Source organism: Meleagris gallopavo, chromosome 28, assembly GCF_905368555.1.
Source record: "Meleagris gallopavo chromosome 28, MGAL_WU_HG_1.1, whole genome shotgun sequence".
NCBI classification, from domain to species: domain Eukaryota; kingdom Metazoa; phylum Chordata; class Aves; order Galliformes; family Phasianidae; genus Meleagris; species Meleagris gallopavo.
The window spans coordinates 349,277-362,185 of record NC_139431.1 but is presented as its reverse complement, the minus strand read 5'-3'; the positions used below and the strand labels follow the sequence as shown (position 1 = coordinate 362,185).

The 12,909-nt window shown below is 59.4% G+C and overlaps 2 protein-coding genes across 13 annotated transcripts; one reads left to right on the top strand and one right to left on the bottom strand.

Annotated features, from left to right (window-relative positions):
- Positions 1 to 2,077: 2,077 nt before the first annotated feature.
- On the bottom strand, positions 2,078 to 4,700 carry LOC104914459 (uncharacterized). Its single transcript, XM_010724074.4, has 3 exons — positions 4,206 to 4,700; positions 4,019 to 4,090; positions 2,078 to 2,534 (listed from the first exon to the last, which is right to left on the bottom strand). Exons 1-3 carry the CDS (start codon positions 4,698 to 4,700, stop codon positions 2,166 to 2,168), a joined length of 936 nt encoding a protein of 311 aa, XP_010722376.1. The 3' UTR covers positions 2,078 to 2,165.
- Positions 4,701 to 4,718: 18 nt separating this feature from the next.
- Positions 4,719 to 12,663, top strand: PTPN7 (protein tyrosine phosphatase non-receptor type 7). Of its 12 annotated transcripts, none has more exons than XM_085210705.1 (11): positions 4,720 to 4,821; positions 6,874 to 6,938; positions 8,046 to 8,274; positions 8,410 to 8,593; positions 8,861 to 8,945; positions 9,310 to 9,386; positions 10,048 to 10,188; positions 10,453 to 10,563; positions 10,919 to 11,076; positions 11,417 to 11,530; positions 11,933 to 12,663. In XM_085210705.1, the coding sequence occupies exons 3-11, from the start codon at positions 8,144 to 8,146 to the stop codon at positions 12,024 to 12,026; spliced, it is 1,095 nt and encodes a 364-aa protein (XP_085066831.1). In that variant the 5' UTR covers positions 4,720 to 4,821; positions 6,874 to 6,938; positions 8,046 to 8,143; the 3' UTR covers positions 12,027 to 12,663. The 12 variants fall into 12 exon arrangements, with proteins under 12 accessions (XP_010722384.1, XP_085066831.1, XP_010722382.1 ...); XM_010724080.4 differs by lacking the exon at positions 4,720 to 4,821 and adding an exon at positions 5,580 to 6,460; XM_010724078.4 differs by lacking the exon at positions 4,720 to 4,821 and adding an exon at positions 5,580 to 6,460 and having other exon boundaries at positions 7,479 to 8,274.
- Positions 12,664 to 12,909: the final 246 nt, after the last annotated feature.

Sequence of the window (12,909 nt, the reverse complement as noted above, 5' to 3'; positions counted from 1 at the left end):
GCCTTGGACGCTGCTGCAGCTTGCAAAAAAACACAGGCTCCAAATTTGGAAAGCAGCTCAGCTTCCAAACACCACCATGAACTGAAAAGCTCACCTCAAAATGAAACCAGCCCCAGCCTTTGGTTCCAAGCTTCCTGTGTATGAACAAACCTGAAGGACGGCTGTATTTGCACACAAAAGGGTTCGGTTTTGGGAGAAAGGTCTCTCTTCTATTTTTTCTTTTTGCAGGAGTAAACACGAGCCCTCCCCATCCTCCATGCCCCCAGGCAGGAGCAGCTCAGGACGAAGGCAGGGCAATGTCCCATCTTGTTCCCTGGCTGCTTTCCCTCCTCTCTCTGGCAGCAATGGCAGCACCACCGCTGCACTGCGCTGCCCACCACCTCGCCCCATCCAACACAGCACCCACCCCACGGGCAGAGGCACTCTGCTCTCTCCTCCCCTGATGCTGCTTTTTGGGTCATTTCTTGGACACGGTGCTGGCAACTGCTGAAGGGTTTTCTAGCAGCTCTGCCTCATCCCTGGCGGGTGCTGCAATTCTGGAGCAGGGGTGAAGTGTTGGCAGAGGGATGTGGAACCACCATCACCTGCTGGCTGCCTCCTCCCCGAGCCCTGTGTAGTCCCTGTTCCTTCAGCCTGAGCTGCTCAACTCAGGCTGATGGGAGCATCCATGAGGCAACGCGGAGCTCTGATTTGGTGGCCCCAGGGATGTGTCCATGGAGGGGACCTTGGGTCTGATCAACCATCAGAAGCTGTGGATGTCTCAGTTCATCACAGGGAGTTGGATGTGATGACCATTAAAGGTCCCTTCCAACTCAACCATTGTGAGTCTAAGACAGGTGTAGGGGCATGGAGGGTCCATGGGACTTGGAGATATTCCAGATGTCATGATGGAGAGCTGGGCCCTAACCAAAGCTCTGCCAAGAGCTATTCTCACTGCTGAGCTGACACAGCTGCCCTGCCTCAGTTTACCTTCTGTGCATGGGGCAGCACAGAGCTGCTGTGCTGCTGGAGGGGAGGGAGGGCAGCGGACTGGATGTCGGTGATGGGATGGCTCACATGAGCAGGGGGTTTGGCATCTGGGCCACGAAGCCACGCTGCCCTGCCTGTCCCATGGGCATTGTGGCCGTGGGTCCAGGGCTGCTCCAAGACTCAGGGTGATCAGCTGGTCTGCTTGGCTGGGAGAGCCTAAAACAACAAACACTGCGGAATAAGGGAGCGTCTCGCTGCTTTTTCCTGGTCAGATGGTTTCCTGTTTTCTAAGCAGCTCCTCCAGCTCCACTGGGGCAGAGGACTTGTCCACGCAGAGCTCAGCCCTGCAGCGTGCCCTCACTGGGGAGCCAAGCTGCTGTATGACTGACACAGAAAGAGCTTCAGGATCAGCGAGAGCTGCAGCAGAGACCTGTAGCAGCAGACTGCATTGTGCTCTTCTCTCTGGGATTAAAGCGTGTCCTGAGCACAGTGCTGCCTTGGACAACCCCAGCTTCGGACCTATAAGGCTGCAAGGTCAGCAGGTGAGGCAGAGCTGTGTTGGGGTTCTGAGCAGTGGTGCATGCATGTAAGGTCACCTGCACGGTAGCATTGCCCCCCAGCACCCCCACACCCCCCTGCTCCCTGACCCCCTGCAAGCCCCTCCATCCCCGCTGCTTCTTCCTCTGTCCTCCCCTCTGCCCCCCCCAGGGACAGGCACAGATATTTGTTTGGCCGACAAACATCCTCTTCCCCCTCTGCTGCTGAGCATTACGAAAAAAATAAGGCTGTTGGCAGAGAGTCTGTGCTGAAAGCCAGGCTGCAAGCGTCCATGCAAGGGGACAGCCCAAGCTTCGGAGAGGGGACAGGCAGAGGGGACACCGACACGTGGGGCGGCTGTCACTGCGACAGGAGACCCCTCATGGTCTGCCCTGCATCCATGACCCTGACAGCATCAGAAAACTGGCTGCGTTTGGGATGGAGAGCTGGGCAGATATCTGTGCCCATTTCTGCCCCCTCTACAGCTGGAGTCTCCTGGGAGCACCTGCAGGTCCAGCACCAGCAAGATGTGCTCCGTACTGGGGCAACCCAAAGACACAGAAACATAAAATTTCACAATCACAGAACGTTAGAATCACAGAATCACACAATCATGGAACGACAAAATCACAGAAGCACCAAATCACAGAACTGTAGAATCACAGAATCACATAAACATGGAACCACAGAATCACAGAACCACAGAATCCCCCACATCGGAGGGGACCCACAAACATCACACGTAGATGCAGGCGTGCCTGGGCTGTGTGCTGGAGGAGCTGCACGCTGCAGCCCATGCATTCGCAGCATTGCTGCCCTCTGGCTGCATCAGCACATCCTCGGTGAGCCCCGCAGTGCACAGCAATGCTGGGAGCTCCTCTGGGGGCAGATTGCTGTGTTTTAGGGTGACAGCCAGCCAGGCTGGGTGCTGCCACCCAGGGCCGAAGTGTAGGAGCGAGGACTTGAACTTTGGGAATTTGTCTCCTTTGCACGTGCCATTTATCCCACTGTCTGCATGCAGGGTGTGCCTACAGGAGAGGATCACAGAATCAGAGAATTGTTTCGGCTGGAAGGAGCCTTTAAAGCCCATCTGGTCCAACCCCCTGCAATCAACAGGCACACCTACACCTCAATTAGGTGCTCAGAGCCCGGTCCAGCACGGACTCCCAGAGCTGGTGCACAGCCCCACGTCCAGGTGGGTTTGAAGATCTCTGAGGAGGGAACCCCGCAGCCTGTCTGGTCCCTGTGCAGTGCTCCATCACCACACAGCACAGCGGTGCTCCTGATGGACACGGGGACCCTCCTGGGCTCCCGTTAGCGCCCAGTGCCCCCTGCCCTGCTGCTGGGCTCTGCCTCTCCGCCCCTCCTGCAGGAGTTTATGGCCATGGATGGGATCCTGAGCCTCCTCTGCTCCAGGTGGAGCAGCCCCAGCTCTCTCAGCCTCTCCTCACAGCAGAGATGTTCCAGTCCTTTGACCACCTTGGTGGCCCTCCACTGGGCTCTTTCCAATGCACCCGAGTTCTGGGGGGCTCAACACTGGTCCCAGCACTCCAAGTGCAGCCTCACCAATGCTGGCCTACCCGTACTCTGACACGTTAAAAGAGAGCAGGAGAACAGAGTGCAAAGATCTGGAAAACGTGGCCTTAATTCAAAGATCCATTGGGACCCAGCTGCTCAGCTTGCCCAAGAAAAGAGGAAGAGGCGCTGGGGCGAGTTGTGCAACCATCTGCGCGAGGGAAGGACACGTCAGCAGCTGAGAGCTGGAGGAGCTGCGCTCTGGGTCACCTTCACCCAATGGCACTGGTTTGTTGGGCAGCCCCTCAAGCCCATCTGCACGGCTTCCTGCAGACGCTGCAGGCAAATCCCCGCTGCTCTGAGCCACACCGGATCCACAGCTCTGACCTGCAGGGCTCACATGGTGCCCTCAGCGTCACTGTTTTTCACCAGGTTCAGAAGCTGAACCCCCATGGGCTGCCAAAGTCAGCATCTGCTTGGCTCGCTGCATCTCTCACCACCGGACGTTGGCTATTTTTAACCGCCCCTGGTTTGCTTTTTTCTCTCCTGCTGTTATCGTGGGGCTGGAGGGGCTCTGCGTGCTCTTTGTGAGCAGCTCGCTGCCGATCCCAGGCCAGACAGATCTGTAGAAAGCCAGCACTGCTCCCCCAGCCCAGCAGAGCGTGGGCGCAGCAAAAATGGAAGTGGCTGCTTCTAACCGCTTCCTTTCTCTGCGGGTCTGTCTCTCCCTTCTGCCCCTCCTGACAACTTCGTTTCCTGTTATTGATAACAGCCTCTGCACCCGCCGAGAGGTCACCGTGTTCTGTGCCCCGCGGGCAGCACCGAGGGCTGCAGGTGCCCATATCCAAACACCACAGCTGGGAATAAAGCAACCCCGCAGCAGGAGAGCGCCTCTCCAGGGGCTGCCCTGTGCCCACGCAGCCCTATTGACCCCCGTCGGCCCCGGCCGTGTCGCTGCCAGCCCCCCGCACACGGGGCTGATGGGTCACCGCTTTACCTCTGCTCTCCCTTTGCAAATGGGACGGCAGCTCGGCTTGTTTGCAAGAGATCTAGGAAACAAAAAGTAGTTCTGTTCGGAAGGAAAAACAAACAGTGAAGAAGAAATCCATGCAGAAAGCCGTCCTCTTGCTTCTCCTTGAGGAGAGAAGCAGTAGTGCCGGGTTGGCAAGTTCAACTGCAGATACCTTAAAAAAATTAAACAGCACTTCCAGACAGAGCCGGGCAGCGGCAGGAGCAAAGCCCGCACCGGCAGGCTGCGTCCCTGCAAGCGGTGGGAAGGTCACACACCGCTCCCAGCCCTCCGTCCCCAGCAGCAGCCCCATGCAGGGGACGTGTGGGGGTCCGGGCTGGGAGCGGAGCCGCGCCGGGAGCTCCGTGCGTGCAGCGGGGCCGGAGCGCGGCGCTGAGAGCCTGGGGCTGTCCTTGGGAATGCGCTCAGGGAGAGGAAGCTGCTCCGGGAAAAGCAATCTGCGGAGTGCGTGGCTGAGCTGCCGGCTGCTGTCCCTGTGACGTTGAGCCCCCCGATGCTGCGCTGCCCCCGGGCTGCTCGCACCTCCTGTGCTGGCTCTGCGGGACGCTCGGGGTGATGGCACGGCCCTCTGTGCACCTGCTGGGAGCTGAGCAGCCCTGCCAGCAGCGGCTGCTGGATGCTGAGGCGGCCGCTTCACCTTCGTACTCATGAGGGATGTTTTGGCAGAAAGGAGATGGGAACGTTTCCAAAAGCCTGCAGGACATCCTGAGCTCCAAACTGTGTCAGCAGGAGCCCCGCGTGAGCACAGACCCAAAGATGGTGGAGGCCTGGTGAGAGCAGAGCGTGCTGCGGTGGGTGACCCCGGGGAGCGCGGCTGTGGGGCACCACCAGAACTTTGGGTGCTGGAGCAGTGACTGCACAGTGACCCATGGTGGTGACTTTGGGGCCACGGTGCTGCTCAGAGGGGGGCTGGGGGGTGTGGGGCAGGGTTTGTGCTCAGGTTTGGGGGGCAGAGAAGGGAAAAGAGACTGTTTGAGGGAGAAAAACTATCACCTGGAGCTGGGAGCTGCTGTGTGTGGGCAGAGGGTGCTCAGGGTGCAAAGTGACCCCGTGGAAGTGGGGTTGTAAAATGCAAATGAACAACCCAGGGATGAACCTAGATGTCCCCCAAGCAGCAGATCAGTAGGGCACTTTCTGTTAGGGATGCTGAAAACAAAACCACTATCACACAGCCCTCTGAAGACCTCTATGGTACTGCCACAGATCTCTAAAGTCCCTAAATCCCAACTCATGACCCTAATGCATCTGTACAGCTATCCAGAGAGGACCCTAACTCTGACCCGAACCTATCCTGGCACACTGGGAACCTCATCAGAGGTGGTGATGTGGTAGCAGCTTCATCCCTTTCCTTTGGGTCTGTTTTTTTATCAGTAGTCCCCATCACCATTCCTCATCACAGCTCTAGGCTTCATCCCCCGCTCCTGGAAGCAAACACCCCTTTACACCCCTGGCCTTAATCTGCGTTTGCTGTGTGACAGCAGGATCTCAAGAACCCTTGGTGAGTGCTGTGGTTTTGCATCAGAGCAGGAGTGAAGGAGAATGTTGGAACGGTGTGAAGTATTACCCACATTGCTCACTGCTGTGTACTGGGGATGCAGTGAGGATGGCACGCTCCAGGAATAGGGGCAGGAGTGAGTCAGGAGATGGGCATGCAGCAGGGCTCCTGTGTGAGGCAGGGAGGGAGGATGGGACAAGGCACAGCTGTGACCCCATGGGGCCCGCTCCGTCCTCCATCCTCCATCCTCCATCCCCACCCAGCACCACCCAGCCCTCCTCCATGTCACCCAGCCCCAACAGCTCCTTCCTGTAGGACTGGTGGCTGCCCCATGCTCTGACATGGGAGGATGGAGGGCAGGACAGTGCTGTTCCTTGTCCACGTTGGGCTGCCCTTAGGCCCCTGCAGCTGACTTCTTTCACTCTGCACGAGGACGGGTCAGTTCCTCAGTCTGGCGCCACGCCTGCAGAGGCTGCTGGGATCCCATCACCTGCTCATGAGCCACAGATGGTGGTGGCCCTTGTATGCTGCACCAAGCAATGGGACTGGGCAGCTCCAATCCCCTGGCTGTGGAGCGGCACTGGGGCCGCTGCATCCCAGAGCGGGGGGAGCAGCAGGGGACGCTGCAGGGTGGGGGCAGGAGAGGAAGGAAGCGGGGCGTGCGGTGTCTGTGCACGGAGCCGGGGCAGCGACAAACAGGAAGAGCAACAGGGACACGGTGGGAGGCAGTGAGCATCAGCGGGCATCGCAGGCAGGATGTGCAGCGCCCCAAGGGCAGACCCTGCGGTACCTGAGCTGCACCCTCAGTAAAACGCCCCCCAGTCGTTCCCTGACCCGCAGACAGGGTGCGATGGCACCCATGTGGCTGCCGAGCACGTTGATATGGGAACAAAGCGGCATTTCACTCCCTTTAGGTGGGTGCGGTGTGGGATGGGGGATGCGGCGAGGCGGCAACGATCGGGGCCTCGTCGTGGCCCCCCGTGGGGGAGGGGAGGGGGGTCACCGCGTGCCACGAGAACACGCTCAGACCCACCGTGCAGCTCCCTCCCGTCTCTCCACGACGGGCTGCAGATGGGCACGGAGGGCCTCGAGCGCCGATGCCCACGGAGGAGCGCCGGGATCGGGGGGCAGCAGCGCCGTGCCCACACGAGGGGGCTTTGGTGGGGAGCGGGGCCGCGGGCTGCCCGGCAGAGCCGAGCTGCGGCGATGTGGCCGGTATGCGTGTGGGCGGCAGGCAGGGTGGGGGAGAAGGAGGGAGAGGAAGCGGCAGAGGCAACAGCTCCTTTGATAAGCAGCTTCCTGAACACTTTCAAACCCCCGGGTTCAGACCGTCGTGCACAGCGCCCGCGGCCCCGTGCCGGGACGGACGGAGCCCACGCCTCGGGGCGGCAGGTAAGGCAAACCCCGGGCTGCGGGCACGGCCGTGGGGTCCCTTTGGAGAGGGGAGCCCCGCAGCAGCGGCAGGCCTTGGCACGTGTGCTCGCTGCGGGCAGTGCAGGTGCCCCTCGCAGGGATGCTGGCAGGGAGGTGGGATGTGGGGATGTTCCTGGGGCAGATGCCGGGAACAAAAGCTCATCCTCGGGTCCTCCTGTGTGCCTTCAGCTCGGCTGGGGCCTCTCCCAGGTGTTTCCTGGGTGATGCTGGGGTCCCAGCCTACGGCTCGCAGCTATGATGGCTGCCTGTGGCACTGAGGACAGTTGTGGGATCAGCCAGGATTGACCCTGAGTGCTTCATCTCATGCCTCACTGTGTTCCCACCCTGCACGGCCATGGCCACACTGTGACCCTCCCTGCTCCAGCCCGGCTTTGTCTGTGCCCAGTTCTCTGTAGGGACGTCCCTGAGCCTCTGGGCCATTCGGTACCCTGCTTTGTGCCTGTTGAGAGCTCTGACCCTGCAGCATCCCCATCCCATTGGGTCCATCTCTCCTCGCAGAGGAAGCTGGGGAGGAGAAGGAGCTTTGCCACCCTGAGCTGCTGCCCGCGCCATGGGGACGACTGCCCAAAGAAGAACCGGCATCACCCACATCTCCCTGCCAGGGGCTGCTCGGGGCTGCTAGTGGTGGAGCCTTGGCAGCCTCCTCCAGCCAGACCACCCCATCACCTCTTGCTCAACCATTCAGATAGAGCAGTTTCCTCTTGACAGTTGCTGATACTTGTGGGATGGAGGAAGCTGTCCCAGGGCCGTTCCCCCCACCCCAGTATGTCCAAACAACAGGAACTGGCCATGACCCTCACAGCATCCTCGTCTGCTCCTCATCCCTGGGGGGCTGCTGTCCTCCATGTTAAGCTCACGAGCTCCCATCCCACCCCATCCAACCCACAGATCCTCCTGGTGGGGTGCTACAGGCGCTCTCTCCATGTCACCCGTGGATGCTGGAGCCCTGATGCCACGGCAACGAGGACCCGAAACACCTCCTCTGCTTAGGGATTTTCTCATCCTGGTCCAGCAAGGGGTTCACCAGTCTCCTTGTGTCTCTCTCATCTGCCCTGTGTTTTCCAGCCGCTTCTCCTCTGATGGCAACTCCTTCCCTCGGCAGCTGAGGCCCCCCCACTCCCACTCCTCGTGCTTCAGGGTGAGCGCTTCGTGGCTGCCGCAGCATGGTCCAAGCCTGCTCAGTGTGCCACAGAGCTCATAACAGCAGCCTGACAGCCCGGGTGGCCACCAAAGCCATGGACAAGGCAGACAAGCCCAGTCCCTCTGCGAAGAAGCACGTGCGGCTCCAAGAGAGGTGAGCGTGGCCAGGCTGGGCAATGCCCACAGCCCAAACTTTGCACTGCCCAGCCCTACAGCGCAGACCCCCAAACCCCCCCCTCTGGCCCATGAGTTGTCGGGGGTCACCGGGGACCCTTTGCCTCCTTTGCAGGAGGGGCTCCAACGTGTCGCTGGTGCTGGACATGAGCTCGCTGGGCAGCGTGGAGCCCATCCAGCCCGTATGCACCCCGCGGGACGTCACGCTGCAGTTCCTGAGGACATCCAGCCACGTGCTGAGGACGGAGGAGCTTCAGCAGCGCGCCCAGAGCCTGGCACAGCTCCAGGAGGAGTTCTCGGTATGAGGGTGGGTGTGCAGCTGGGGGGCACTGCGCATCTCCTGTTTGCCCGCTCCTTGCTCTCCCTCGTGTCTGTGGAAAGCCTTCTTGTGCCAAGCTCTGCTCCCATCTCTGAGGTGTCCCGCCCCATTGGGGTGTGGATGGAGCTCGTGCCAGCTCTGGCGATGCTGGGTCAGCATCTCACTGCCTGCGGGGCCAGCTGTGCCCGGTGAGGGGACGCAAGCAGCACCAAGAGGGGTTCCTCAAAGTTGTTCTCCCCTGCTGCAGAAAATCCCACCCAACTTCATCAGTCCGGAGGAGCTGGAGATCCCTGGACGTGCCTCCAAGGACAGATACAAAACCATCCTCCCCAGTACGTGCTGCTGCATCCCTTTGTCTCACATTCCCCCACGTGCAGGGAGATGTGTGTGCTGTGGGTGTCCCCGGTGTCCCTGCTGTGCTGGTTCTGCTGCTGGCAGCCGCCTTGCAGGGATGTGAGCCCAGCAATGGGGCGGTTTGTGGGGAGCTTTTTGGGGCATACAGCACATCACAGCCCGGCCTGTGGGTAGGGTAAAGGCTGGAGGTGTAAAGGCTGAGGAATTGTTCGGGTCGTCTTCATGCGCTGTGGGAAGGCTGTGGGGGGTCGGTGCTGGGCAGGTCTGAGCATGGGATGGAGCTGAGCGGGAGAGCACAGCTCTGAAGGACAGTGCCAGGGTACCTCTCACTGCGTCTTGCAGATCCTGAGAGCCGGGTCTGCCTCAGGAGGGCAGGGAGCCAGGAGGAAGACGGCTACATCAATGCCAACTACATCACGGTGAGCACTGCCTGCCTGCGGCGCTCGGTGTCCCACATCTCATGGTGCTGCAGGGCTGGGGGTGCTGGACATCTTGGGTTCTGTCCACGTGAGGGAATGGGGGGTCACATAGGCTGTGGGATACGGCTCGAGCTGGTTTACATTTAACAGTGTGATTTTTGGGTGAGCAGAGCATTTGGACACGCTCCCTCCCAGATACTTCTCCATCTCCATGCACTGGTCTGTTATTAAGTGCAGGAAGCAAGCCGTGCCAACTGGGCATCCCAGCCTGGTATCGACACATCCAAGAACTGCCTTTCCCCTCAAAGGGTTTGTTTTAATTGCCCAGAAGGAAAAAGGGGTGACTGTGGCTTGTCTCCAGCATCCGATGGGGTCCCCAGACAGATATCCCCAGACTCAAGGTGACCGTTGTTGTCATCACAGCAATAACCTGGGGATGCTGGGATGGAGTGTGGGTGCACAGGTGCTCCATGGGCTTGCTCCTGGTTTGCTGGGCTAGGAGGATGGAGAGGAGCCCTGGCTGGGTCTGTGAAAGGATTTCAAGGGCACGTGTGGGAGGAAATAGGCAGCGTAGGTCAGGCTCTGCTGCAGAGGACAGGTAGCGCTGGGGGGCTGAGGTGCAGACCAGGTGCCCCCTGTCCCTGAAGGGCCGTGTGCTCAGCAGGGCTATGCAGGACGTCCCCGGGAGTACATTGCCACCCAGGGGCCCATGCTGAACACCGTGACTGATTTCTGGGAGATGGTGTGGCAGGAGGAAGCACCCATCATCGTCATGATAACCAAGCTCCAGGAGCGCAAGGAGGTACCGCCGTCCCTGCTCCACAGCACCTGACCTGGAGGGGGTGGGGAGGGAGAACCCCCAGGGGCTGAAAACCACATGGCAGGGTGCTGGCAAAGTGTTCAGGGGAAGCGGGTGTTGGAACTGGGATCCTTCCTTCCTTACCTTCCCTTCCTATCAGTCCACATCCACCTTCCTCACTCTTCCAAACCTCCCAAAAGCAATGACCAAACGGCAGCTTAGACCCCAGTGGATGCCCAAAGCACAAACACTGCATTCTTCCTGCAGAAATGTGTCCACTATTGGCCTGAGAAGGAGGGCACCTACGGCCCCTTCACCATCCGTGTGCAGGGGATTAGCGAGTGTGCGGAATACGTGGTCCGCAGTCTGTCCATCCAGGTGGGTCCGAGCCCCATCTTGGGGTCAGCAGGGGTTCTAAAATGCCCGGGCTCTGTAGGAGGAGAGGTCTGCAGAGCTCTGTCTGCCCAGTGAGGTTTGCAGGGAGCAACACTTGTGCAGGATGAGCCTTGGGGGGGGACAGAGGGCTGTCAGCACGGAGATTGAGGAGGGCTCCTGGGCATGACTCGAACTCTCCCAGGCGGATCACTTGGAACCCAAAAGTGCCCCTGGCTCCTTGGGTCTCTGGCAGAGGCTCAATGAGTCAGGAGGAGAGCAGATGAGATGGGCGCAGGATGGGAACATCCCAATCTGACCCCACCTGATCCTTATTTCTCTTTCTTCTGTGCTGGAAAAGCTGGAAGGTGAATGCCGCCACGTCAAACACATCCTCTTCCCTTCCTGGCCTGACCAGCAGACACCTGAGTCAGCCAAGCCCCTGCTGCACTTGGTGTCCAAAGTGGAGGAGACTCTGCAGGCTGCAGCCAGCCCAGGGCCCATCGTTGTGCACTGCAGGTAAGCGCTCAGCCCTCAGCCCTGCCCCTCAGCTTGGGCTCACACCCACAAGCCATTCTCTGTGCAGAAAGGGCACAGCAAACCCCTAGCAGGTGTCCTCCAGCAGAGGACAGGGGCACAGACTGGTTTTGTGCATCCAGAGTGGTTTGGGTGGGCCGGGCATGATAGCAAGAACCACTTGTGGTGGCAGAATGGAGCCAGCCTGAGAAAGCTGGGACTGGGACCTCTGCATCCCTATAGGGATGAATCAGGGTAGCAAAGCAGCCAAGGAGCACACCCAGCTCAGACAGCCTGAGATCCAGGCACTGTGGGCGCTCGGCACAGCTGTGTCCATCTGCAGTGCAGGCGTCGGTCGGACGGGCTGCTTCATTGCTACCAGGATTGGGTGCCAGCAGCTGAAGGACAAGGGAGATGTGGACATCCTGGGAATCGTGTGCCGCCTCCGCATCGACAGGTTGGTGCTTGGGAAGGAGTCCCTAAAGGATGCTGGAGGATGCAGGGGGGGTGAGGGAGGGGTGCAGGGATGAGCATCCCAAGAGGCGTGGAGGTGATTTGTGGTAGAAAATGGAAGGGTTTCTGAAAGATGGAGATGTGGGGACAGCAAAGGATTGCCCAGTGCTTGGTTTTGGGTTGGTTTTGTTGTCAGGGTTATTTTAGCTCTGGGAACCCAAAGACATGAAGGAGAGCAGCCCCAAAGCCATCAGCCGGTGCGCTCCTTCCAGCTCAGCCACTGACCTACAAAACGGGCCCTCTCTGAGCAGCTCTGGGTGCATGTAGATGGGGTGGGAGACACAGGAAAGTCTGTGCCGTGGGAGCAGGGCTGGGGTTTTGGTGAGCGTCAGCATTTCCCTTGCAGAGGCGGGATGATCCAGACCAGTGAGCAGTACCAGTTTCTCCATCACACACTAGCCCTGTACGCTTCCCAGCTGCCAGAAGCAGGGGGCCATTAGCACCGGGCTCCACCAGCGCTGCCTCGCTCTGAGCCCCCCGGTGCCAAACCTGGGGACAACTCTGCTGAATCTGCTCCTGCTGCAGCCGGCCATGAGCCTGAGCCTCCCACAGGCTGAGCAAAGCCGTCCGGATTGTGGCCCCGCAAGCAGGGTTTGGGTTTCACAAGGCACGCGGCAGGATGCACCATGCAGAAGAGCAAGCTGCGCACGGGAACTGATGCTGAGCGATCTGCCTGCTAGAAACAAACAGAGCTTCTCCTCCAGCTGCACATCATCTGCGGGCAGAAGCTGGGACACGCAGGGCTCACTCCCAGCAAACTCTTCGATGCTCTTCTTGCTAAAGACACACCTGGAGGATTTAGTCCAAAGCTGCACTGCTGGTTGCCTTCATTACATGGCCTGCTTTCCTCTCTGCCTTCAGCCATTGCCTTCCCACCTGCCTTACAGTAGGGGATACTCCTAAGTGTGTCTGCACTTTCGCAAGCACTATGCTCCAAATTGTAACCCAGCCTCATCACACGAGGGTGGGTGTTTGTGTTCTTGGGTTGTGGGTTTTTTTTGTTGGAATCAGAGCAAAATAATACACCCGTTTTGTTGTTCCTTTTTCACTGTGTAAATAGGAAAGTTTCATCCTTAATTCTGCAGTTCTCCTGTCTTATCAGCAGCCCAGGAGGAGAGGGAACCTCTCTGTGTGTCCCCCCACAATATCTGCATCCTCTCCTTGCAGTTCCTACATTTTCAGGGAGTGAATGGAGCAGTGGCCATGAGCTAACACAGCAGTGCAGACCACGCCAAGGCCTTTCCTCGCGCTCCCATCCAGGACGTGCAACTCGTCTCGTGCTTCCAGATGCGTATCAAGAGAAGAGCTGCCAGGGCAGGAGCT